The 26,556-nt window shown below is 33.8% G+C and overlaps 3 protein-coding genes across 12 annotated transcripts; 2 read left to right on the plus strand and 1 right to left on the minus strand.

Annotated features, from left to right (window-relative positions):
* Positions 1-5,315: 5,315 nt before the first annotated feature.
* On the minus strand, positions 5,316-11,460 carry LOC137829661 (polycomb group protein FIE1). Of its 8 annotated transcripts, none has more exons than XM_068636522.2 (15): positions 11,316-11,460; positions 11,138-11,195; positions 10,164-10,384; positions 10,013-10,078; positions 9,783-9,910; positions 8,682-8,765; positions 8,514-8,606; positions 8,316-8,391; positions 6,599-6,678; positions 6,443-6,514; positions 6,120-6,179; positions 5,921-6,017; positions 5,784-5,847; positions 5,650-5,709; positions 5,316-5,557 (listed from the first exon to the last, which is right to left on the minus strand). In XM_068636522.2, exons 4-15 carry the CDS (start codon positions 10,062-10,064, stop codon positions 5,488-5,490), a joined length of 936 nt encoding a protein of 311 aa, XP_068492623.1. In that variant the 5' UTR covers positions 10,065-10,078; positions 10,164-10,384; positions 11,138-11,195; positions 11,316-11,460; the 3' UTR covers positions 5,316-5,487. The 8 variants fall into 8 exon arrangements, with proteins under 8 accessions (XP_068492623.1, XP_068492621.1, XP_068492619.1 ...); XM_068636520.2 differs by having other exon boundaries at positions 8,682-8,762; positions 9,783-9,905; positions 11,316-11,457; XM_068636518.2 differs by having other exon boundaries at positions 9,783-9,905; positions 11,316-11,446.
* A 2,199-nt stretch (positions 11,461-13,659) lies between these two features.
* On the plus strand, positions 13,660-18,243 carry LOC137829653 (Mitochondrial substrate carrier family protein). Of its 2 annotated transcripts, XM_090305391.1 has the most exons (10): positions 13,660-13,846; positions 13,981-14,094; positions 15,121-15,182; positions 15,268-15,344; positions 15,434-15,504; positions 15,580-15,750; positions 15,866-15,915; positions 16,317-16,449; positions 17,524-17,561; positions 17,704-18,243. In XM_090305391.1, exons 5-10 carry the CDS (start codon positions 15,451-15,453, stop codon positions 17,798-17,800), a joined length of 543 nt encoding a protein of 180 aa, XP_090161517.1. In that variant the 5' UTR covers positions 13,660-13,846; positions 13,981-14,094; positions 15,121-15,182; positions 15,268-15,344; positions 15,434-15,450; the 3' UTR covers positions 17,801-18,243. The 2 variants fall into 2 exon arrangements, with proteins under 2 accessions (XP_090161517.1, XP_068492608.1); XM_068636507.1 differs by having other exon boundaries at positions 13,672-13,846; positions 15,268-15,504.
* A 2,204-nt stretch (positions 18,244-20,447) lies between these two features.
* LOC137829654 (RNA-binding protein BRN1) lies at positions 20,448-25,155 on the plus strand. 2 transcript variants are annotated; one of them, XM_068636509.2, is made up of 10 exons: positions 20,482-21,058; positions 21,145-21,227; positions 22,162-22,213; positions 22,356-22,481; positions 22,577-22,656; positions 23,824-24,003; positions 24,194-24,374; positions 24,459-24,518; positions 24,633-24,776; positions 24,852-25,155. In XM_068636509.2, exons 1-10 carry the CDS (start codon positions 20,887-20,889, stop codon positions 24,977-24,979), a joined length of 1,206 nt encoding a protein of 401 aa, XP_068492610.1. In that variant the 5' UTR covers positions 20,482-20,886; the 3' UTR covers positions 24,980-25,155. The 2 variants fall into 2 exon arrangements, with proteins under 2 accessions (XP_068492609.1, XP_068492610.1); XM_068636508.2 differs by having other exon boundaries at positions 20,448-21,058; positions 24,194-24,518.
* Positions 25,156-26,556: the final 1,401 nt, after the last annotated feature.

Here is a 26,556-nt window from a genome sequence, read left to right on the forward strand (position 1 = left end):
CTCGGAATATATTTCATTTCGGCCTTATTAAAACATTGCATAATATTCAATACTTTATGGTAATATTTCATCAATAATGGATCTTTTACCTGATACTCTCCTTGCAGCTGTCCCACCGAAAGTTGAGAGTCACTCTTGCACATGACATTTTCAACTCCCATGTCTCGGGCTAATAGTAACCCTGCAACAAGAGCTTCATATTCGGCTTGGTTATTGGATGTTCTGAATTCAAACCTGAGCGCCATTTCTACTTGGAAGTTATCTGGTCCTTCAAGTACTATCCCTGCTCTGCTTCCACTTTTTCTTGACGCGCCATCTACATATAACGTCCACTGCTCCGGTTGCGTTGCTGTCGGCATCTGAATAATGAAATCTGCAAGGGATTGGGCCTTGATCGGTCCTCTTAGTTCATACTTGATTCCGTATTCTGAAAGCTCCATCGACCACGTCACCATTCGACCTGCAAGTTCTGGTTTTCTCAAAATTTTAGAAATTGGATAATCTGTTCTCACAATTATCTGATGATTCTGAAAATATGGCCGAAAACGTCTTGCAGCATACACTAATGTTAAGGCGACTTTTTCAACCTTGGGATATCTGGTTTCGGCGTTTTGAAGGGATCTGCTTACAAAATATATCGGTTTCTGCTCTGGATTTTCTTGTATTAAAGCTGCTCCTATGGCCTCATTTGAAGTTGCCAGGTAAACTATGATGGGTTGGGTTGACACAGGTTTAACTAAAATTGGTGGTTCGGCTATTATGCTTTTAATCTGAGTAAAGGATTGCTCACATCGGTCACTCACTCAAAGGTTTCAGATTTTTTCAACAAGTTAACTATCGGCTTGGTTCTCTCGGCCAGTATTGGTAAAAATCTTGACAATGAATTCAGCTTCCCTACCAGCCTTTGTACCTCCTTCAAATTCTTTGGACTTCCCATCTTCATTATTGCCTCACATTTATCAGGATTTGCTTCGATACCTCTGTTTGTTAACATGAAGCCAAAAAACTTTCCACCTTTCACACCAAAAACACATTTTTCCGAATTAAGACGAATATTGTATTCTCTTATTTGTGCGAACACTTCCTCCAGGTCTCCCAAATGCTTTTCTACTTCCTCTGATTTCACAACCATATCATCCACATATACTTCCATGTTTTTCCCAATTTGATTTTTGAATACTTTATCCATGAGTCTTTGATATGTTGCTCCAGCATTCTTCAAGCCGAAAGGCATGACTTTATAACAATAATTGGCAGTATCTGTGGTAAAAGCTGTTTTTGGAACATCCGGCTCATACATTTGTATTTGGTTATACCCTGAATAGGCATCGAGAAAGCTCATCATTTCTTGTCCAGACGCCCCATCTACCAATCGGTCTATGTTGGGTAATGGATATGTATCTTTCGGACAAGCTTTATTCAAGTCTGTATAATCAGTACACATTCTCCATTTTCCATTCGGTTTTTTGACTAGCACTACATTGGACAACCATGTTGTGTACTGAGCTTCCTTAATGAAACCAGCTTGCATTAACTTCTCGGTTTCTTCAATTGTTGCTTTTCGCCTTTCTTCACCCAACTTTCTTCGTTTTTGAGATATCGGTCTCGCTTCTCGACATACCGACAATTTGTGACAAATTACTTCCGGATTGATTCCAGGTATATCAGATGGTTTCCAAGCAAACAGGTATTTGTTGTTGCGTAACAATGTGATAAGTTTATTTAACAATTCTTCGGGCAAACTTCCACTTATGTAAGTGCATTGCTTCTCGTCCCGGCCCAATACTATAGCTGTTGTCTCTTCTTTTGGTTCCAACCTTTCATCATTCAACCTGGGGTCCAAGTCTGCCATCGCCACCATTCTTTCAGTATCTCTATTTGTTTTTAAATTCATCTTTAAGCCTGTTGCATAACATTCCCGAGCATCTTTTTGATTGACATATATCGTGGCTATCTCCCCCTTCTCCGTTGGAAATTTCATTGCTAAATGTGGTGTTAAAACTATTGCTCCCAACTTATTCAGAGAAGATCGCCCTAACAATACATTGTATGATGTGGAAGCGTCCACCACCAAGTACCTGATTTTGATCTTTTTCGTCTTACTGCCTCTGCTGAATGTTGTCATTAAATCAACATATCCTTTGGTGGTGACTCTTTCGCCCGAGAAGCCAATAATTTGTTACCGGAAAGGTACAATATCTTCTTCACTCAAGTGCAATCTTTTGAAAGTATCCCAAAACAGAATATCAACTGAACTCCCTTGATCAACCAAGGTCTTCATGACAGCATACTCGGCTATCTCTACTATTATCACCATAGGATCATCATGATCGGGATCGATTTCTTGAAAGTCTTCATCTGTGAAAAGCATTGGTGGCAAAGTTCTTTTTTTAAAAATGTGATTAATGGTTTTGATACTTCTCCAGTGTTGTTTTCTTCCTGATGAAGATTCTTTGCCGGAGAAACCCCCTGAAATTGTATTTATGAATCCTCTGACCGGCCTTCCCAGACTTCGTTCTCTACTTCGCCTAACCGACTGGGTGTTTTGATAAAACCTATCACCTCTTCGTTCTGGCCTTCCCTCCCTCCTATCCTCTTTTTTTTCGACTCTTCTATCTTCTCTTCTCTCATATCCTTCCACTCTTCTTTGTCCTATTTCTCTCCTTTTCAACACTTTTTCAGGACTTAATCTTGTTTTCGCATTTCCTCCTTGGATGAAGCGTTTCAACTGTCCTGCTTGGATCAATTATTCTATCCTATCTTTCAACCCGATGCACTCTTCTGTATGATGGCCATGATTTTTATGATACTCACATCGCCCGGTATGATCTGCCCTTTCTGGTGTTCTTGCTTTTCTTGGTGGTGGTATTATGGCTTCTTGCAAAACTCTTGCTCTATTCGTATTCAAAGGTGTATATTGTTGGAATTTTCGACTTCTGAACTCTTATCGGGCTCTTCTGACTGTAGGTCCGCCTTCTCTTTCCATCCCCCTCCTCTCACCTCCATCGATCCTCACTTGGTTTCGAAACTCTCTTAGCTCTTCCATCTGCATGAATTTCGAGGCTCGCTGCCTTAGTTCATCCAAATTGGTTGCAAGCTTTTTGCAGAGGCTATCGGCAAAGGGTCCCGGCTTCAATGCTATTATCATATGGTGCATGGTAACCTCTGGGCTAAGATTTCGAATACCTAAGGCAACTTTTTCGAAGCGTTCCATGAACATTCTTAATGACTCCGCTAAGATTTTGAATACCTAAGGCAACTTTTCCGAAGCGTTCCATGAACATTCTTAATGACTCCCCTTTCTCTTGTCTTATGTTCACCAAAGCAATTGATGTTAAATGATGAGGGCGACTAGTTGCAAATTGAGCACCAAACTTTCCCACCAATATATCGAAACAATCAATGCTCAAAGGTGGGAGGCGCGTGAACCAACTCAATGTTGCTCCTTTCAGCGTCGTAGGGAACACTCTACACATAATGGCATCATTCCATGTATACAAGCTTATCCAAGTAGTATATATTGCAATGTGTTCATCAGGGTCTGTGCTTCCATCGTATTTGTCAATTGTCAAATTTTTCCAATTGTCAGGTAACGGAGTATCAACTATAACGTCATAGAACGGATGCTTTTGGAGGATGCTCCTGAAAAAACCCCAGAGGTTTCAAGCAATCTTCTTTTGGTCTGGGAACTTTCATTGTGATGAAGTCTTTCATTCATCTGCGCCCTAGGTTGGACAGTTTCAAAGGACGAATTCAGAACTGTCTCTTCCTGCAGTTTTCTCCTCATATGTGCATTTTCGGCTCTCAACATGCTTAGTTCTTCTTCATTATTCTTTTTTAACATCTCAAATTCTTTTTGTAGTTGCACCAACATCGCCATTGGCATATTAACATTATCTTCTTGTTCTCCACCTTGTTCTCCTCTTTGGTCCATCTTGTCTTTAACCCTTTTCAACTACCTCCCGACCCCACGGTGGGCGCCAAAATGTTCTTACAACAGGGACCAAGAACACTCGAAATAGGTTAACAAGATTAATTCTTCACGCAAATCCTTCAATCTTGGGCTGGACACTATCTTGGGCTTGGATGCTATCTTGGGCTAGACACTTGGTTTCTCTTCACGATAGGTGCTCTCGGCTTCTCCTTTCCTCACGGCAGGTGCTCTCGGCTTCTCCTCACGGCAGGTGCTCTCGGCTTCTCCTCACGACAGGTGGGGGGTACCTGCAAGTCGCTCCGATGCCCAAGTCAGAAATGGTTTAATATTCATCAGATAAAATCACTCTTACCTTTTTCTTACTCTGAACTCCTATTTATAAGGTTTCTTTAATGGGCTTTCCCCTTTACTCTTGGGCTTTCTTTCTACACCTTTTTTATTATTTGTGCACCCCTCTTGTAAGTTTTTATCTAATTGGGCTCTTATTTTTATATAATATTTATATTTTTGTTTTATTCTTTTATATGTCTTTTTCGCTTTCGGTCTAAACCTCTCGATTTTTAACCTAACATCTCTTAGTTGTTTACTATGTAGTTCTCGGCTTGAACTTCTCGGTTTTAACCTACCAGTATAGTAATATTTAAACAAATGATCTAACGCCAATCATTGGCATCCCGCAATACTAAGAAACAACAAAACATAATTGGATTGCGTATCTACACCTATAACTCAGCAGAAAAACAGAATTGCATATGACTCAACATAATTCTCCCCTCACACAGTCACTTAGGTAACTGGGTTTCCGGGTCAACCTACTAGATGGTTGGACCTTTACATTCCTACCAGCTTCAGGGTTGTTTCTTCCTACACCTCCATACATTTTCATATTTCTAAAAACACCCCTCTATAATATTCCGAATTACATAATCCATAAATCTTTTTTCAAATTCGTAATATTTTTTCATGTAATTCGAAAGTCTCTTTTAGACTCTGAATTACATAATTCGAAAGTCTTTTTCCAAATGTGTGTTCAGAAACTACTCTATGGGAATGACACAAGAAGGTTAAAAAGGTATTTTCACATGTTGTGTATGAGATGACAAAGGAACCTCCATAATGGAGGTGCAGGAAGAAACAGTCCAACTTCAGTGCCTCAGTTTATTTTGATGTATAAATCTGAAATTGACTCGGTTGGAATTACTCGGTTGCTGGTGTTAGAAAAACAGAATGCTCGTTTGCTTTCAAAGCCAACGGAAAATATTCTTTTTCTATGGGAAAAACTAAGTTGGAAAGTGTGATTTATGGGAATGCTTTCTAAATGAGTTAGACAAAACAAAGCCTTTCATAATCTTCTACTGATGGCATGATGATTTGCATTAACTTAGGCATTGCCAAAATTTTCTCTTCTGCATTTCAAATCTCAAACGAAGAATCATACACAACTTAGGAACAAACATTAACATGGCTTGAGGAAGTCCTCGTGGATTCACAGGCTAAACAAAATGATTTAATCAGTGACATTGGTACATCATATTGGTAAAAGCAGAGATCGGTTAAGTTGTGGAGTTTGTAACATCATCCCAACGCCATATTGTCCCATCCTCACAGCAACTCAATATAGTGCTACAACAAACACAATAAAGGACTGGAGTTAAAAGCAAAAGACAACATTGCATCAAAATTATGAGCAGTAACATCAATATATGAAGAAATACCTTCCATCAAAGGATGTAGCAGTCTGCCTGATTGGAGATTTTGATTGAGGATGTGACAACCTGAACAAGGTGATTCAGCTTAAGAATTTCATAAAATGAAAATACATTGAAATAGTCTCGATAGATAACTGAACCTCGCAATAAGTACAGGAGGACTTGACTGCAATTCCCAGATAAAAATCTTCCCTTCCCTGTTACCTGGCAGATTCAGAGAATAGAAAAAGTGAGAAAATAATCAATTTAAAAGAAAAATGCAACTAGATATGCTTACCCACTGCAGCTATGTCGAAATGGAAATCACAAGAAAACTTGATGAACCAGATATCACACTCGGGAATAGGGTATTTCTGAAGGATGTCAACTACACCCTAGAGATCCACAAAATAAATGAAAAAAGAAAAGAAAAAGTGAAGCTGATTAGAAGTTACACATTAAAATATAACTAAGAAAAGATGATAATTATAACTAACCTCCCCAGGAGTTTGTTCCTTCACTTTAGGTTCCCATAAGACAATTTCATTGTCAACACTCTGGAAACGAAACATAATCCATTACTTAAGGAATTAGTAAGCAACCTCGTGAATCAGTGAAATTTTAAATTAAAAAATACTATAACTATGGCCCATTGTAGTAACAAAAATGGAAAACTAGCCTAAACACGTTTGCTTTTGTTTCCCCTTATAATTTAAAAAGTACCATACTAATGATTTAGGAACCGTTTTTTCCCTCAACAGATCTAACATTAAATTTCCACCAGCACCAGGTACTAGTCTGATACTGAGCAATCACTCACCTTTGAAAGGATAAAATCACCCAGCCACCTATTACAGTCAACATAATTTAAATGAACTGAAGCATTGTATACCTGAAATTAGGAACAGCTAGTATTAGAATTAAGAAAAAAATAGAAACGATGGATGATATGTACCAAAATCAAACTGTTGCTTACAGGAAACTGGACATATTTTGTGGGAAACTTAGAAGGAAGATCTGTCCACGTGAATGATTTTTCTACATATGTCCAGAACTCTGCAGTAAAATAACGAACATGATAGATTAAAATGAAACGGACAATACAACTGGTAGGTATACTAAAAAAATTTCACAAGCATAAATGGTATATATTTTGGTTTGTGCACAGGACACTGCTGTATGATGGTGGGATCCAACTATAAAATCGTCAACCAAACTACTTATTTTAATTGACTTAGTGCATAAACAGAAAGAAGCATCATGTTCCACACAAGAACTTTCCAACATATAACAAAATAATTGTTACCTGCAGCTTTCAATGTTATCATGAAACAAATATCAAAGATACCAAAAACAACTTGTCAAATCCATTAAGAAGAGTTCATTACATGTAAGACATGATAGAAAGGATAAACAGAGGTTAAGGAGGACCAAGGAACCATTAATAGCCTCTCTGAAAAAATTGATACAATGGTGTCATTTGATCCATGTAGCCGAACCCATTTAATGGAAAAGACCTTTTTTGTTAATCCTTTATTTTGATAATAACTGACGAAACAAGTTATGATTGTTGGTTCAGAATGGCAGCCTAGTACCAATATAGTTACATTTATGTTCTTGTTATTATCTCCATTAGTTTTTGTTACCGGAAGGGATATCATTATAGCTGGAGAAAGCTAGAAAAAAAAATACATAACCAGTAATAATATGCATCATGAACAAGTATCAATAAGTTGCAGTATCACTAAACAGTGAAACAGTTGCACAAAAATGCAAACGCCAAGAGGTTATACAATACCCCTTATCTGTATTATCATTCCAATAAACAACTTTCAGAATCTATCCAGTTGACTGGAAAGTTGAACTGAATTATAGCATATCAATTTCTCAACCATTTCAATTTAAAATATTTCTCTTCAAAGTTAAAACTAATCTTGTGAATGGTTCTTAGCAGTACAAATTTTTATATAATCAAATAGTAGTTACTTGGTAGAAAGAAACTAATATTTGAAAATCTGAACAATAGAATCGGTCAAGACACTAGCTCATGCTCATTGGTTCAATTATGATCAAGCCAATGATAATTAAGTATATGCTAAATATTATATAAAATACTGAGAAAAAAACAAACAAACTTCTGTAAAAAAAACACCCACAAAATCATAAGAAAGAGTTAGGTAAAATTTGAAATTAGCATAAAAGGACCATCTTTTAGGTCCTGCAAGATTAAAATAATCACAATAAAGATTGAATAATAACAATCCACACATGGACCTTATTTCTAGTGCCTTTGCAAAAGAAAATGCTTTTAATTTAAAAAAGAAATAGAAAGTAAAACAAAAAAACACTTCAAGCTGGTTTTCTATCTGTGGTTTTGAACCAGTTCAATTGGTCATCGCAAGTTTTTTGCTTATACAGTTTTATGAGCTGTATAGACAAGAGACCTAACTATTTCACTGACTCTCTGGTCAAACTAGCTAGTCCAGTCCCCTTTTTATTAGAGATAACAACAGTACAAATTATTTTTGAAATAGTATTTTGTAAACTTGACTGATTCAGTTTTTGTCTTTTTAGAGACTATCTATTGCATTATGGGAATTATTGTCAAACTTATCTAGATGATTCAAGAGAAAACAAGAGTGACCAATGATATAATAGCAGCAGTGCAGCAAAAATAAAACTAAATATCTTACCTTTCATAGACCATATTTTTACAGTGTTATCCATGCCACAACTTGCAATACGATATATATCTGATGGATGAAAATCCTAAAGTAATCAAGAAAAAGTTAGTTGGGCTAATCTCCAAAATCCAAATCTTATATTATCAACAAGAATAGGTAACTAAGCAAGAAAAAGGGAGAGAAATATTAGATGAAGAATACACTTACAACACTTAAGACTTCATTACGATGTCCTCCAGCTCCAGCAAATATCAAAATGCATATTCCAGTATGAACATTCCACAAGCGGACAGATTCATCCTGGTCAATCATAGATGTCATTGAATGAAAAACAAGGGATTCATTGAATAGGGAAAATATGGAGAAGACATTTACTTTGCTTGCAGATATCACAAGCGATGGCCTTAATGTTTGAGTCCTGATTTCATTTACAGAGTCTCCATGGCCAACAAAACTCTGCTATGAGGACAACATAATGTCAGGTAGTAGTAGTAGGGATTAGTACACAACCAATACATTGTCAACATTATTGAATAAAAAAAGACACTTAAATGTGATTTATGTTCCTGCAAATAGGATTCTATTTGTTCTTAGTTCTTGCAATTTCTTTTGTTATTTTTAGATCCCTATCATTTTCTTAAGTGTTATTTTTTTATTTATTACCATTAACTATACTTAGTTTGGCCCTAAAAACCTAAAATTAAAATAAAGTAAAATAATAGGGTAATAAAGAATATTTAAAATTAAGATAATTAGGTTCCTTTTAGGTGCTCAATTTATTTTAGAGATGTATTTATTGTTTGTATACACCATAACAATTAATAAAAAACAATCACTTCAACAACTGCTTTTGGTTACACATTTTGATGAAGCCATGAGTGCTCCAGGCCTCTCAGGAGGAACATGACACAAGATCCAGTGTGCTGGGCGAGGGCATAAATTGTTCTCATTATTTTGTCTTTTAGTAGTATAGGTTGCCTTATATGGGCTTGCAAAAATAAACCTAGAGGTAGATAGGTCTCTTGTAATAAATTGGACTCACATAAAGCCCAATCAAAACTCTAGACATCTACCCTTCATCTTTGGCACGCCTAAAGAGAGGTAAAGACACATTTTGCACATGTGCAAATGTGGAAAGCATGACCTTGTTTTAAGAAAATGACTCAGTTTATTACTTATATTATAATCATTATTGCATCAACCTTATGTTTCTACTAGTCTAAATAAGGTAATTACTTATAACTTACTTTTTTTTAATATATTAACAACAGTGGTTTTATATACTTTTGTTAAATAATCATTGGATTTTTGTTCATAAAATATTATTTAAAGAAGGTAATTACATACAATTTTAATTTTATATAGCAATAAATATATGTATTTATCATTTTATAAGTAAAGAAGGACTGGTAATAAAATGCATTAAATAATATGTACAAATATTTAATGATCACTTCATTACTGTAATCAGAATACCTTATGTATCTTCTCAGTGCCAGCATCAATGACTCGGATTACCCCATTGATTCCTCCAGCCACAACAAATGGAGCCCCATCAACATTGCATGCCCAACTCACTGTGTAAAAAGACTCATCCTTCTGGTCTACATAAAAACATATAAAAGTTGAGGCGGTTTTGTATACACATACCTAGAGAAATGAAGATCTAACAGCTAGAAGAGAGTAGAGTGTGACAGTTAACTTACATCTTCGTCTACATAAGATTGCAAAACAGCAATAACTCCTTCTTCGAGACATTGATAAACAGTAACCTGAGGAATTAAGAAGAAAAAGTGTTAAAGGTTAAAAGTTGGGGAATGAAAAGATAGAAGGGAGGTGGAGGAAAAGAGAGAGTACCCTGTTGCCACCAACAGTGGCAAAAACATTGAAATAGCGGGAGTCAATGAAGTTGAAAACAACAGCATACAGAGGGCGCTTCCCCTCTTGGAGACGGTTTGTAACTCTGTATTCCCTCTTCTTAGAAGCAGTCAGTGATCCCACCACTGGGTCACATCCCAAACCAAACAACTTCCCCGTTTCACCCACCATCTACTTTTCTGGACAGACGCTCAAGTTCCCTACAAAGAAGCAAAAGAGTAGGGATGTAATCAGGTCTGGTTGGCTGACTTAGAGTTGTTCAATATTCAAACTTGTCAAAAGGTAACAGGTTGGGGAGCACTTTTCTTAATGTTGGGTATGGATCCCAAACTGAACCAGCTTGGACTATAGATGATTGGTTTGACAGTCAGGTCAGGTGATTAGAAAAAGAAAAATATTTATTCTGAACATTTGGAAAAAAAAATCAGATGACATTCTGCAGCCAATTTCATTTTAAGAAAATGACTAAGTTTCAGTTTCGACTTTGCTCTCACCCGATCACTACAACTAAAAAAACTAAAAAGAGAATGATTTCTTATTCTACTACACAGTATGATTCCAAAAGACTTCACATGCAACCCAAAACTCCAAGGGAAAAAATGAAACTAAGTCCAGATCAAAGGAGAATTAAGCAAAAGAAAAGCACAATATAAAGCAAATCACTGCTCAAAGATAAGCATTCCTGTACACTTAGGTTTATTTCATCTCTGAACATTCTAGTGATGCAACTTCTGTTTTATCCACATAGACCTTGACTTAAACCTGATTTATTAGTTCAACTAAAAAAAAGAAAGACTAATAATGCGATCAAACCAAAGACAAATGGACAGGGTTCCAAGAGTTCAAGAAAAAATGGACATGCAAGAAGCACTCAATGTATAGTTTGAACCAAGCTCAGAAAGTGAACAAACTCCATAGGAAAAGGGAAAAAGGGCTAGTTAGTTAGTTAGAACCTTGGAACTGGAACTAGGAGTATGAGAAAGGGAGAGAACAAATAGGACTTCTTGCAAACTGGGGAAAAGAAAAACAGAAAAAGGGTAAGAAAAATTAAAGATGTGTAACTGAATATTTAAAATGGAAAAAATGGAACCGAACAACAAAAGAGGAGAAAAGTAAGAAGTGAAGTTAAACCTTTTTCAGGCCGATGGAACGACCGTGGCAAGTGGCCAACGGCGGCGTGGCAGAGTGGTAGCAGTGACCGACTTAGGTCTTTACCTAGTTAAGCAGAAGTCTACTAATGAAGAGACTATGATGAGAAAAGTAATTCTTTAGTGTCATTTTTTCACTTTTTATTAACATTCCTTACATACGATTTTTTTTTTTTTAAATTGTATTGTTTAATTTTGGATATTGCTGAATGATGGAAAAATTGTTTGGATTAGTTCTCAAATTTAAGTATTTTGATTTTTTTTTAAATATTATTAGAGTAAACAAACTCCAATAAAGTCACTTTAAAAATTGCTTTTATAAGTAACTATATTATGGTAATTATAGTTGTCATCCTATTAATTATTGAATAAATATATTTTAAGTGTAGGTTTTGTATTGTTTATTTAGTGCCAAAGGAAACACATAAAAGTGAGAAGAAGTATTGAGAATAAATTTAATTTTTTATTTCATCACACAAAGAAAGTGGATTTTCATTGAAGTGAAATACTGTTGTTTTTTTACTTTTCTTTCTCTACCAAAAACATCTTAATGACCATATAGTATTAAATATGCTTATGATGTATTATGAAAGTAATCTTGCTTTAATAAATTATAATTATTATGCAATTTAATAAATTATAATTATTATGCAATTTTTATCTTTTTTCTTTCTTTCTACCAAAACATTGGTTATAATTAAAATTAATTTATACCACTATACCTAATGAAACTCTCACTCAAAATATTTATAAATATTTAATGCAGTGCTTATTCAATATTTGAATTTGAAATCATTTATCATGTTAAAAGCACCCAACATTAATTTATTGAACCGGTCAATCTTCTTGCAGAACATTTTATATAAATAGAAGTGTAATTTTTTTTTTAGAAATGTAACATTTGTTAATAAGTAAAAGGTATATATATATATATATACTTTTTAACATAATAATAAAATTAATTAAACAATAATTTTAAAATTATAAAAAATAACTTTTATCAACTTTTGTAATAATATAGTTATATAGTAGAAATATTTATATTTTTTATCAAAATAAAAAGTAAATTATAATAAAACATGTATAAGAAATATTTATAAAATATTTTAACTTTTGTTTTATTAAAGTTATAATTTGATAACTAAGCAATAAAAACACTTTGAATAAAGTAATTAAAAATTATTATTAAAATTATAAAAAAATATTTTGTTATCAGCTTCATAATAATATAGTTATATAATAGGAATATTTATAAATATCTATCAAAATAAAAATAAAAAATATAATAAAATCAGAAATATTTATAAAATATTTATTATTTGTTTAAAAATTACAATTCTGATAATTATACAATAAAACCACTTTCAACGAAATTAACTATTATAATAAAATTAATTAAATATCATTAAAATTAAAAAAAAAAACTTATCAACTTTTATAATATTATAATAGTATAGTTATATACAGTTATATAATAGGAATATTTCTATTTTTATCAAAATAAAAAAATGAAATTATAATAAAATATTTATAATAAATATTTATAAAATATTTTAATTTTTTTTAAAAATTATAATATTTTCATACTTATACAATAAAATTACTTTCAATATTTATTAGTAATTTTTTAGATAATAAAAAAAATTAGTTAATGAATATAAGAATATAAAGTAATACAAAAATAAAAGAATAATTACAAAATTCAATCCCCATTTATATATATAAGTGTTTTTCTTATCAAAGTTTTACTGTAAATTAATATAAACTTACAAAAAAGATTTGTTAATACACCATCTAATACATGTATTTTAAAGAGAGACTCTATGGAGAGTGGATTCCATCATAAATTTTGTCTTAATAATTTCAATTAAACAAAGAGTGAGCTCTAAAATACTGTATTACTAGCATATCTTAATTACAGTCACAGTATTTTCAGGATAATTATTATAAAGTCACAAATCTATTACAAGAATATATGAATTGATACAAGTGATTAAACCTGTGTAATTAAATTATCATCCAACTTAATGCAATTTTTAGTATCTAGCATAACACATGATGAACATATCTATGAGAAAATCATGGGAAAAATTGTATACACTTTTACTAAGAATATTTTTCTCCATCTATTTTCTTCTCACTCTCTCCTTTCTTTGTTGATTTATTATGGAATAAAGCATCAATTTTACAGTCAACAAAATATTAATATACCCAGAGATTAAAAGAATGTAAATAATTAATCCTCTAAATATACTTTTGAGAAGAAATGAATAGTTAATTAATTTATTATTTGTTTAGTCATATTCTTCTTTTTCCCCGAATCCATAGGAGCAGGTATTTTCTCTTCACCTTGTTTTGCATGTGCTCAGTTTCAAATCACAAATCAAAGAGAGAAGATCTGTTAAGACATTTCAGTTTTCAGTTTTCAGTTTTCAGTTTTCACACATTAACAGGGACCCCGAAAAAGCTACAACATGTCTGGGAATTTCACCTCAGACGATTCCACACCTTCAGGTTATGTTTTCTTCTATTCCTTTTATCCAAATGTCAAATTCAGTCAAAAAAATTTGTTTCCCGTGATTTATTCTGCAAGATCAAGTATACAGTTTTAATTTTGAATGATGGGTATTGAGAAGAAAATGTGTCAGGAGTCGAAAACGATGACAAACAGCACTGGGCTGCGTCACCTTCCACTGTTTTCAACCACTTTGCTACAAGTGGACTTTCCGTGGCGGTTGCAACTGCAATTACTCACCCTTTAGGTACTTTGATTCTGTGTCACTTGCTACTACTTTTATTTGTGTTTATTCTGCTAAGGGCCGTTTGGATATTAACTTGGATTTTCAAAGTTGTATTTTTTTTCTTCACCAACAACCTTGCATCATTAAGTGTTGCGACCCTGTTTTCCGCATTCTTGCAATTTGAATTCGTGGATTTGATTGTGTATAAGCTGTGTATCAGTATAGAATCACTCTTCTGTTTCCTTTTGACTGTGTATGGCATCAGATTGTTCCTTCAATGGTCAATTTGATTTCATCTCATGTCCAAATTGATGGCAAAAGTGTGACATTAAATGACAATTTTAATTTTCTGTATATCCTATAAAGATGGGGTTTGAGAGTGAATTGAGTTGTATTGTATTCAATATTATCTGCTTAAAGGTGACACTGTATATATAGGGAGAGACTGGATATGGTTAGATTTAGTGAGAAATCTTTACTGTTGATGAAAGAATAAATAGGTTGTTTCAAGGTTCTCTAAAAGGAGATCTGCTTTATGCTGAAGTTGGTATAGAGGTTGACAAAATCAAAATCTCAAAGTTGAGAATGAATGGTACTAAATTAAAATTCACTCACATGCATAAAAAAATATGAATTACTTTCACCCACAATACTTATATAATACTGGTAGGCATCCAGTGTGTTAAAAGTGCTATGAGAAAGTGTGCATATAATGTCGTATAAGTGTTATTATTTTTTGTTAGACTGTGAGTCTATGCACCTTTATATCTTGAGGACTGATTTGATATATTTATGAATGAAAGAACAATGTGATGCTGCATATATATTTTGAGGACTAAGTTAGGTGTTGATTCTATTTTTTTGGTACCCATACTTCACAAGTGGCAAGCCAGATTAGAAACTTTTTGAAGCTACAAGTGAAGTCTACAGCTGTAATGAAAATTTCATTAAGTTGGTGAAGATCACATGAGATTGAGCTCTTGCATATGTTACGAAGTAATAAATCATTGAAGATATCTATATATAATGTTTCTATGTTCTATGCAGATGTATTGAAAGTAAGGCTACAAATGCAACTTGTTGGCCAGAAAGGTCCTTTGAGTGGAATGGTAGTGTGCTGAGTACAATCTTTCCTCTTTAGACCTTAGTTATCACATTATGATACAAAAGTTTATCAGCTGAGCATTTGTTCAGGGAAAAATATTTTTAAGTGCTGTGAAAAATGAAGGACCAAAGTCTTTGTATCAAGGTTTGACACCTGCACTAACAAGGTCAGTTGTTTATGGAGGACTGCGCTTGGGCCTTTATGAACCCTCTAAGCATGCCTGTGATCTTGCTTTTGGCTCCTCCAATGTTTTAGTTAAAATTGCTTCGGGAATGTTTGCTGGCGCTATTGCAACTGCGCTGACCAATCCAATGGAAGTTCTCAAGGTGAGGTCTCATATCTTTTAGTATTAAATTAAATACTTTTTCCTTTTTTCTTCAAAATCATATTCCCACAATCAGGTCCGTTTGCAAATGAATCCAGACATGACAAAGAGTGGACCAATTTCAGAGCTTCGAAGGACTGTATCTGAAGAGGGAATCAAAGCTTTGTGGAAGGGGGTGGGCCCTGCCATGGCCAGAGCGGCTGTCTTGACTGCATCCCAGCTGGCTACATATGACGAAACCAAGCAGGTAAACTTTTAATCTGTATTTTTGTTTTTCTGTTTCTCTCCCCCCTTCATTATTGTCTTCACTGTCAACTCTCTTATTACCTTTTGATCATTTGTTTCATTTTGTTATTATGCAGATTTTAGTAAGGTGGACATCTCTTGAAGAAGGATTTCCCCTACATCTGATGTATGACACTGCTGCTAATTTTGTTTCTTCTTTACATCTTTTCTGATACAAACTGATTCAAAGTAAATGGAGTATGTGTTAAAGCCTGAAAATTGATCGAAATCATGGGTGGACAGCCTTAGAATAATAAGACTGAAAAAATTTGAACAAAAAATTTATATTATTAATCTGAATAAATCCAACGAGGGTTTGCTTTCAAATTGATTTGATTGTGTATTGAAACTAAAGTACATATCTTATGGAAGTTGTCTAACCGGTTTTGTTCATCTGACAAACTGAAACACTTTTTTTTTTCTAGATTGGCATACCATACAAGTCTGGATTATCTGAACTTGTGCTTTCACAATTTATCATTATTTTGTAAACCTAGCTGAAGTAATTACGGTTTGCTCCTTGTATAGCTCAAGCACTGCTGCTGGCATACTGAGCACCCTTGTAACTGCACCCATTGATATCGTTAAAACACGTCTCATGCTGCAACGAGAAGCCCCGGGAATTAGAATATATAAAGGAGGGTTTCATTGTGCATACCAGGTATTAACTTTTTTTCTTTTCTTTTCTACCAGTCTTCTGCTACTTTACCCAATTAGATTACATTGTTGCCCAATATATTTTTATCATTCTTCATACCTTCACAAACTTTTGGCCGAACCCTGAAATGATATCAAGAGAACAGGCATTTTAATGTGATGACGATGACTACTAGATTGTAGGAGGATTTAAAGAGCATAGCTCAATTTTTGTCTAAAATGGGACATAGCTTAATATTATAGTGTTATGTGAAACTACTCCTCAATTTTCCATTGCCAGGTTTGATGGACTAAAGGGATTTGGGGAACAAGTTTTTTAATTTTCCTTGATGGAACTTGTAAAAAGAAAAGATAAATTCCGGAGTGGAGGCCATAGTTGTACATTTAAAATTGTTATCGTTTGGAAATATTAAGCAATTGACCTTTAAATCAATTTGTTCACGAGGCTGGGCATATTTAGCCTTCTAAGAACTTCGTTCCTGTGAGATTTATACTGTTGTTGTAATTTCGTACTATTGGTACCTTCATTAAACTCTTTTTAACGAGGATTTCTTTGGCTAGCATATTGCCAATCCAGTAAATTCTTAGTTTATCTTGCTTTGAAAGGTTGACTTTTGTTGATAATTTGGCACTGTGCCTGTAAGTTCTATGTTACTTTCATGCATTCATGAAATCAATTCTAGCTTGTCCTGATTCTTTTTTGTTAGAGAAAGTGTGTGCTGACTGCTTATGTAATAACACCTAAAAGGTCCAAGAAGAGTGATTGCATTGTATTTTGGTTTAGAAAATTCTTGGCCTCCCTCCTGTGTCTATAATGAAGAATATTATTCAAGAAAAAGTAAAAGATACTAAACAACAAAAAGGAAGAACTCCTAAATCTTTCTCTCTCTTCCTCACATCTCTGAAAGGGTTTAAAGAATCGAAGTCGGATGAAATTATTTACTACAGTAGTTTGTAATAATAATAAGGAAATGGCTTCCATAAACCCCAACTATGAATAGGATGTCATTCATGTATGCATAATTGCATTCACTATAAAATTACTGTTATATAATGCATTTCTTATATGTGGTACCAGGTACTGCTCAGTGAGGGTCCAAGGGGACTTTACAAAGGGTGAGTTTATGTTGGTCAGCATGATTCGTGTTCCTGAGCTTTGTTTCACACATATAAAATCTTCCATGACTTACTGAAATTTTTCACAAATCACAACTACTGTCTGTTTATTAGTTTACTTATTCGGTAACTTTTGTCTCAGGGGCTTTGCAATTTTTGCAAGATTAGGGCCACAAACCACGATTACATTTATATTATGCGAGGAGCTAAGGAAGCTCGCTGGATTGCAGGCAATCTAGTGACACGACTCTCCACGGGTAGCTAGTGCATACACCAACTAACCTCACTATCATTAATGAAATGCTGAAGAACTAATCTTTTTGCGGAAAAAATCCCTCCCAGTTGGGAAAATTCTTTTTGGTAGTTATTCTCATTATTTGCACCGATCACTTGAAGTGCATTCCCCATGAAGTGCATTCCCCAGTGAACCAGATTACACTTTTTACCTGCAATAACGCAAACGATATTAAGAGATTCATTCGTCTAGCATGCAGTTGCCTTGCCATGCTTCTTTTTCCCTTTCCCCATTTACTGCATTGTGGTCCTGACCAGTTAGAGACACTCAGGATTGTATTAAGAAAAGGGTATTGAATATTGGTTATTTTTTGCATGGATGGTTTGAATGTTTAGATGGGTTTTCTCATCTCTCAGAAATTGAATACATACTGTGCGTTTTTACTTCTGTTTCTTGTTTTGTATTCTAGGTTAGTGAGCTATTTAATTATGAGGGATTTCGGTGAGTAAGTACATTTTTGGAGAAACTATGACAAGATACATATTCGTAGGTATAACGTGAAAGGCATTCCTAATTGGAATTTTGGTTGGAACCATCATTTGATTTTAAGGAAGTTTCTTTCTTTAGTCTCTTAGCAATCCTATTGTTACGTGTAATCTTCTATCAATTGGCATGGCAAGGGAAAGTAAGTCCTCTGACTCACCAATTATCATCAATTAAACCATTCGTACTGTTTAGTTTCTTCAGTACATAATCTTTATGTAATGATATTGATGGTGTTATGTAGGGTCTGATACAATCCCAATAATTCTGTGACCAACATTGTCCAAATTACCAGGACAAGATACCAAAAACTCTTAACATTTTTTTTTCTATTTTACATAATCTTAAGAATCTAATTTCTATATATTTTAAGCAAAAAAAAAAAATCATATCATCATAGCATGTGCATGCGAAAATAAATTTACTGTATATGGTCATGGTTGATCGTGAATAATTGTTACTGATTCAGTTAATAGTTATGGTCGGTCGTACATTTTATCATTTTATGTCTTGATTCTTAGGTACCATAACTTTCCACAAAATGAGACTAGTAAAAAAAGCACGATCTAGCTATAAATTTAATAAATGAATTAGAAAGGAATGAAATTTCAAATCTTAGAAAGCAAAAGAACAGCAAGTAAATGTAGGTTTAGGGGCTTGTCAAACAGGTTTGGCATGAAAAGGGCAAAGTTCAGGTGAAGCTCATGATTAGTAAAAATTGCAATGTAAGTGTACTTTAGATTTATAAATACTCATTGATTGCAGAAGGGAGTTGCTGTGTGCACTTTTTTATAAAAGTTATGAGCTTCTTGACAAGACAGGTTCCAACGTCTATGTTCCAACTAGCATATTGTAGGAGTTGTTCTATGATGTTGTAGTTTTTGTTTTTTTGCTGTTTTCTTTTCTTTATTTCTCAAGGAATTAAGAAATAACAGGGGTATTTTTCACTATCTTGTCTCATTAATTCAGCTTTATCTGAAACTAAATTTGATTACTAAAACTAATTCTGCCTAACTCATTTTAAACTAAATTATATTATAACTTTATCCAACGCAACAACGTATTATCAACGGAGCTTGAGATGGATAGACAATTTTGTCTATTAGCGTTTTTCAAAATTCAAACACCGTATTAAGATAATTCAAAGGAATATCACAATTTAATATTTTATTTTTCCTTGTAGTGTAGTGCGCATGTTTAGGAGTTGGATTGGTCTGAGTTTAAAGTAAAACCAAATTTCACTTGAGTATATTTAATTGGGTTTATTAGTTTTTATCTTTAATTCAAATTTTATACTTGGCATATATAATAAGAAAATTATTATAATTTTTTTTACGTAATAAACCAATTCATAGTTTACTGTGTTATAATATTATAATATTTTGTAAGTGATGAGTAATTATAGCATATTTCAATAGTTTCCTTAATATAAATATCAAAATGTTTGTATTAAAAATAAAAATCAACTTCACCTAATAGTACATGGAAAAAAAAATATTTAACTTAAATTAATTTAGTTATGGTTAGGTTAATTTGTTTTTAGTAAGATAAGCATTTGTTTATTTAGCATTAAAATTTTGTATTTATTATTTCACATGTGTTATTAAATGTTTATCTGAAATGTAATATATATGGCTAAATGAAGATACTTCGTAGCAATAAATTAAAATATCAAAACACGTGAAAAAAAAAATCTAAAGTCTATAGTTGAAACTAGAGACATTATAAGTACAATTTAATCAGTTTGTTTTGTATTATGGGACTCATCATCAATTCACACGAACAAGAGTATCTAACTCTTACACCTTTGAAAATAGGGTGGAAGATAAAATTATGATTAGAGATTGTACAATAGGTATTACACAATGATTGGATTTGAATAAATTTAAATACATCGAGTTAAATTTTAAAAATAATAATTTAAACCGAAGCAAGTCACTTTCATGCAATTTAGTCGACAGTTGAAATTAATAGGCGCAGTTCATTTTTTTAGAAGTAATGATTAAAATTTTAAAAAATTAAAAAATGCGTGAAATTTGATATATGAAAGTATTATATTTAAAAGTAGTATTATTATTAGGTGGAAAATGATTAGCGTTTAGATTAGTAGTAGATTAGAAGTTTGATTAATAAGTTGAGTGAGAATAAAGATTGAAGAATGAAGGGCACCCACCCCACGAGCAGCACCCACTACGCCACTACCACCACCACGACCTCAACAGCTGTACCTCGTGGCATTTTCGTAAAATTCCCCACATTCCAGCCCTTACTCAAATCATTCACTATTAACAATAATTATCACCATCCTATTTTCTAATTTCAAAATAACTATAGAATAATAATAATAATAATTTATTTTTGTTATTACCATGGAAGATCTAAGTTCTTGCAATTGCAATTGCCATTTCCCTACGACCACTCCAATCCAAACCAAATCACACGACACGTAGAGTCACAGGCGCCCAATTTTTGGAAACACGAGAGAGAGTGTTGTTACTGAGAGAAAAGCGGAGAGAGAAAGATTTGTGGTGGTTGCGGTTGTCATTGATGGCGGAGGTGAAGGAAGAGAGTAAATCCAGTAGCGAGGAGAGTGTGAAGCTGTTCGTAGGTCAAGTGCCCAAGAGCATGACGGAGGATGAAGTGCTTGCAATGTTCAAGGACTTCGCCTTGGTTGACGAGGTCAACGTCATCAGAGACAAAGTTTCTCGTGCCTCCCGAGGTAGTAACTGCCCCCAAACTCCAATTTCAATTCAAATTCAAATGTGCGTGGTGGCATGCTTCGGATTTGTGTTTCTTTGCTCGCAGGATGCTGCTTTCTGATTTGTCCCTCCAGGGAAGAAGCGGATAAGGCGGTCAATGCATGTCACAACAAGAAAACGCTTCCTGGGGTCAGTGCCCTTCGCGCATCTTCCTTTTTCTTCTTCTTCTTCTTCTTCTTGTCTGCTTTTGAGAGTGTTCGAAGTGGAATGTTTTGATGGCGTGGAATTTGAATCCTAGTGTGGAATAAGAGGCTGCTTCTATAAAAGTCGCTGATGCTGACCACCACCTCTTGATTTGCCCACTACATCTCTCTATTTTTAGCAATTTCTATCTATCTAGGCACTTGCTATGTTTGATATTTGGGCAGCCTACACTAACACACACACACACACACCCAATCACTGTTTAACTAAACACCTAATATTATTAGGGTAGGCCTCAATCTATGTTAACTTTGAGAGATCGAGTAGAAATATAAATAAGTTTATTTTTATCATTATGAAATATGTGCCTGTTAAGCTTATTTGAGTGTACAGCGGGAAAATTGGTCGTCTAAGGGTTTGCATTTTGCAAGTTGAATTGAAGTCAATCGTATAATTATTTACAATTGTTCTGAGATTATATGTACACAGTTCAAGTTTGTTTTCAAAGTTGTGGTCCGGTGAGCAATACTTATTCATTTCAAAGTTTGGGAATCAATGATTGATGTTTGTCTGTAAACTGAAAAAGTAAAAATAAGCGTCAATGAATTGACAATGATCTCTTTTAGAAACTTGATTTCATGCATCTTTGATATTGTTAATAGGAAAAGGTCCTTCTGTACCATACTCCACTTTCAGGTGGTTACTTAGGTGTCCCGGCTGGGTGTCTGCTATTCTGTTTAATTGTAGGTCCAGATAGTTGCGCTTGAAATATGCATAACAAGCTAAACCAAATTTAGAATATTTGCATAACAAGCTACAATTGATGACACGTTACATTTTTACTTTAGTAACTATGATCTGACAATAAAACTATTCTCCTTCTGATTGGTAAGCATCCTATTTGTTGTGTCCAATTCAGGCTTCCAGTCCGTTGCAAGTGAAGTATGCTGATGGCGAATTGGAAAGATTAGGTGTGATAAAATCATGTTGTAGTTAAATATTTTGTTCAGCAACTCCTTTGTTATGCATTATGTAAGAATGAGAAGTTCCTCTTCTCAATTTTAGACGAGTACTGGGTCTCCATAAATGATATTGTATTGTCTCTGTGTCCAGAACACAAACTCTTTATTGGCATGCTTCCAAAGAATATTTCTGAAGATGAAGTCTCTGATCTTTTCTCAAAGTATGGAAAGATAAAGGATTTACAGATTTTAAGAGGTTCTCAGCAGACAAGTAAAGGTACCTAATGTTACAAATGAAGCTATCCTTTATTCCTTTTGGGATTTGGTGCTTCTTAATATCAAACCTTTATTTAGCTGTATTCCTTTGTGCAGGATGTGCATTTTTGAAGTATGAAACCAAAGAACAGGCCCTAGCTGCTCTTGAGGCAATCAATGGAAAGCATACAATGGAGGTTGGGGTTTGTTAAAACCATCAGACGAATATTTGACAGTATTTATTTATGTGGTTATTGGTACTAGTGGAACACGTGTGTAATATTATGAGTGTTTAGGAATTTTTCATTGATTACTATGTGATAGTTACGTTGAGAATGAGAGAAATTGACTTAATGCATCTTGTGGATGCCACTATATGGTCAGCCAATTGATGATAATTTCCAATTTGGAAGCAGTATTTTCAATTTTGACGATACTGTTTGCTAAATTGTAAATTAACACAGACTGATCTTCAGTTTAATGGATTGGACATTATTGATCATTCTTCGCATTATGAGTTGTTTTAGATTCAGGAACATATTTGTGGTCCCTAATGTGGTAGAATGGAAAAGTGCATGCTTTAAAACTAAATTACAATTTTAGTTGTAAATGGTTATTGCAGCACTTTGGACCTTCAAGCAGCTTCCAGCCACAAAATCCTGTTGGTGAGGGATGTGAACATTTAATCGTGTGTCTCAGATTTTATTGCTGGAGCACCAGTACTTGGTTTATTATTCTAATTTTTTAATCCTTCTCTTGATTTAGAAATGTAGAGCTGATTTTGAGCTCTTCAATTTTATGAAAGGGAAACAGGCCTCCATTTGGTTTGTGTAAGATAATTTGTAGGCTTAGATTAACACGATGTTTATATGACAGGGTTGAACTTGAACTGAATTCAAGCTTGGCAAAAGAGAAAATTCAGCCCTGGCCTGTGAAGCTTGCTATATGTTTGCACTACTTGATTATAGCTCAAACTTGGGAATGTTATACAGGAACACACTTGTCCAGATAGGCAATCATGCATATGACATGATAAATATGAAGAAGAACTAACACACTTGCAAACTAGCATCATGGTGTTGTTAGACGTGCATTTCATTCATTCAAAACTAATTGGCATAGGATTTACTTCAAATTTACATTTCCACTCCACAGTCACTAATGTTGCAGAAGTTGACTAATCAAATACTATGTTCATTTAGACACCTAATTATTTTGTACCATGTTAGCACAGTAGAACTTTTTTTCCTTAGTGGTTGATATGTTTGCTACTCATACATGGTGAAAATTGTCAATGAAATGGCTAACTGAAAATTATATAAATTCAGACAAATAGAATCTGATGATTATTTTTCTTTCTACAGGGTTCAAGTGTTCCTTTGGTTGTTAAATGGGCAGATACTGAAAAGGAAAGACAAGCTCGAAGGGCTCAAAAAGCACAGTCCCAAGTTTCTAACATGCCGCATGCTGATCCTCAGCAACCCTCATTATATGGAGCCTTGCCAATGGGTTATGTTCCTTCATATAATGGATATGGTTATCAGGTTAGTTATGTTGTAATGCGCTAGTAGAATATGTTGCATTTTCCACCTTAATTCAGTGAACTTTCTTCAGTTTAATCATGATGCCTTATCCGATATCCGATATTATTACATTTATGAATTAATGTTTGTTATTTTTCATGCCTAACTTCTTGATGGAGTATATGTCTGAATAATCATGTTTTCTTAATAGGCTCCCGGGGGTTATGGGCTCATGCCATACCGTTTTCCACCAATGCAGAATCAACCAGGTTTTCATAATATGAACATGAACCAAGTAAATGCAGTGAGGCCTGAACTTGGTCACGGTATGAACCCTAGAAATTATCCTGCGCCTCCTGCAAGTTACATGGGCTCTTATCCTGCCATGCCAGGTATACAGCATCCAATGGTATATCCCAGAGGAATTGCAAGTCCGAGGCCAGTGAGTAGTTCTCTTGGTTCTGTTTCACCTGCAGGTGGGAATAACAACTATTCATCTTCAGGTGCCAGTAAAAATTCCAATGGTCAGATTGAAGGTTGTTATTATCTATTCTTTATTATAATAGGCCTTTTCCTATGTCTTTCCTTAGAGCGGGAAATGTTAGTCCCTTGATAATTGAATTTATTTTCATTATTTTAATTTTTCTTAGGACCACCTGGTGCCAATTTATTTATTTATCACATACCTCAAGAATACGGAGACCAAGAGCTTGCAAATGCATTCCAACAGTTTGGTAGAATTTTGAGTGCTAAAATTTTTGTTGATAAAGCGACTGGTGTAAGCAAATGTTTTGGTAAGACTGTTAGGCCTGTTAATGAATTTGATGAGTTTTGGGTGGAGCTTGTATCTGATTAGCCCCCGTTTGCAGGGTTTGTTAGTTTCGATACTCCAGAAGCTGCTCAATCTGCCATTAGTATGATGAACGGATGTCAATTAGGTGGTAAGAAATTAAAGGTGCAGCTTAAGAGGGATAACAAACAGAGTAAGCTTTACTGAATGATGGTGGATAATAGAAAGCTGTATAATTCTCATTTCTCCTGACCCATCTGTTGTCAATACAATTTGTAATTTTCTGTAACATGAAAATTCATTTAGACATTGATTATTAATTTATTGATTTTTCCCATAGAACACATATTGATTATATTAGAAGTTCATTTCTTTATTGGTTTCATCCGGTATGAGAAGATCAATATTCTGAGTCGCATTGACACCAAACAATAGTATGTTTATGTGTTATGCTTAGTTCACTGCTATTTCTTTCCAGTGTTTTACCATGTAGGAAGCATGAACTATTGTTTTCACCTCCCATTATTTGCTAACTATTTCCAGCTGGATCAGGGTAGTAGAACAGTAGTCGGCGGGGTGAGGGATTCGGGTTGATAATTTTCTTACTCTTATTATTGCCTCCATTCTACTATTGGTATTTATTGTTAATGCATGCAGGTTAAAGAATACTTTAATAGAAGTAAAATATTATTGCATTTAGACTAGAACATTCTTATTTAATCTCAGTGTTTGTGATAAATTATATAGTCATTATTAAATAGGAAATAAGTAAAAAGAGAATTAATGATATTTTACTTAGAGGTGAACACGTGATCAGCTTGGAAAAATCAAAATTGAACCTAGAAAAAAGTAACAAGTTGGATTGAGTTGAGAGGCGAAAGTTAGGTTTGTAAATCAAGCCATTTTGATCAAGTCATAGGTTAAAAAAATGAAAGTTGAGTAACTTGATCTGACTTGGTGGATATTTATATTAGAAGAAAGTTTACATGCAGCATTATAAAAATTATGGGTGTTCTCTAATTAGATTTAGAATTTCATTTCGACAACATGTAATGACATTTAATGGATGTCTTTATATTATACTTGATTTTCGTTTAGTTTAATATATGAACTTCACCCAACAGGAACAGGAAGCAAGGAAAGGTGATAAAACTTTTGTTTTTCCTAATGTTTAATTCTAAGTAGAAAGTAGAAAGGAAAAAATGGTGTGACACCCTAAATTTAAAATCTCCCCAAAATGAAAAACATGGAAGAAAGAAGATAGGTCAATACACTAAATACCTAAAGTAGTCTTATGTGTATATTTTTCTTACAAAAGGGTATTATAATGTTTTACATGCATATTTAACTTTACTTTCTTTAATTTTTTTACTAAATAACTTATAAGTCGTCTCTTTTTTCTTTTTTTTTTCCCTTAAACTAAACGTAGTATATGTGAGGCCATGAATATTTGGTAAGTATTGGAATTGAAATGGACTTGACTATTTTTCCCTATTTTTATAACGTAACTTGAAACTATGGCTTGAAAGTTAAAACCGATCAACCACTTTTGACTTCATCAAACATCAATAAATATACCTATTTAAAAAAATAACGTGTTTACATCATTATTAACAAATTTCATTTTCTTTTAATAATCACTCGCCAATCGATTCTTCACAGGCAGGACAATCACCAGTACAAAATTAAAATAGAGTTTTTTTTCTAATAATGTTGATTTAAAGTCATGATTATATTAAAAAGTTATTTTAAATATAAGTTTATATGTTTATTGATAATTTAAA

Source organism: Phaseolus vulgaris, chromosome 7, assembly GCF_051622355.1.
Source record: "Phaseolus vulgaris cultivar YP4 chromosome 7, ASM5162235v1, whole genome shotgun sequence".
NCBI classification, from domain to species: Eukaryota; Viridiplantae; Streptophyta; class Magnoliopsida; order Fabales; family Fabaceae; genus Phaseolus; species Phaseolus vulgaris.

Excerpts from the sequence above, each read along its gene's own strand:
- LOC137829661 (XM_068636519.2), bottom strand. The coding sequence starts at position 10,355 with ATGGTGGGTGAAACGGGGAAGTTGTTTGGTTTGGGATGTGACCCAGTG. Across the intron at positions 9,906-10,012 it reads AATCTTATGTAGACGAAGAT|AAGGATGAGTCTTTTTACAC; the intron begins GTAAGTTAACTG and ends TATGTAGACCAG. Across the intron at positions 8,766-9,782 it reads GCACTGAGAAGATACATAAG|CAGAGTTTTGTTGGCCATGG; the intron begins GTATTCTGATTA and ends TTGTCCTCATAG.
- LOC137829653 (XM_068636507.1), top strand. The coding sequence starts at position 13,807 with ATGTCTGGGAATTTCACCTCAGACGATTCCACACCTTCAG. Across the intron at positions 15,183-15,267 it reads AAGGTCCTTTGAGTGGAATG|GGAAAAATATTTTTAAGTGC; the intron begins GTAGTGTGCTGA and ends GCATTTGTTCAG. Across the intron at positions 16,450-17,523 it reads GGTTTCATTGTGCATACCAG|GTACTGCTCAGTGAGGGTCC; the intron begins GTATTAACTTTT and ends ATGTGGTACCAG.
- LOC137829654 (XM_068636508.2), top strand. The coding sequence starts at position 20,887 with ATGGCGGAGGTGAAGGAAGAGAGTAAATCCAGTAGCGAGGAGAGTGTG. Across the intron at positions 21,059-21,144 it reads AGTTTCTCGTGCCTCCCGAG|GATGCTGCTTTCTGATTTGT; the intron begins GTAGTAACTGCC and ends CTTTGCTCGCAG. Across the intron at positions 21,228-22,161 it reads ACAAGAAAACGCTTCCTGGG|GCTTCCAGTCCGTTGCAAGT; the intron begins GTCAGTGCCCTT and ends TGTCCAATTCAG.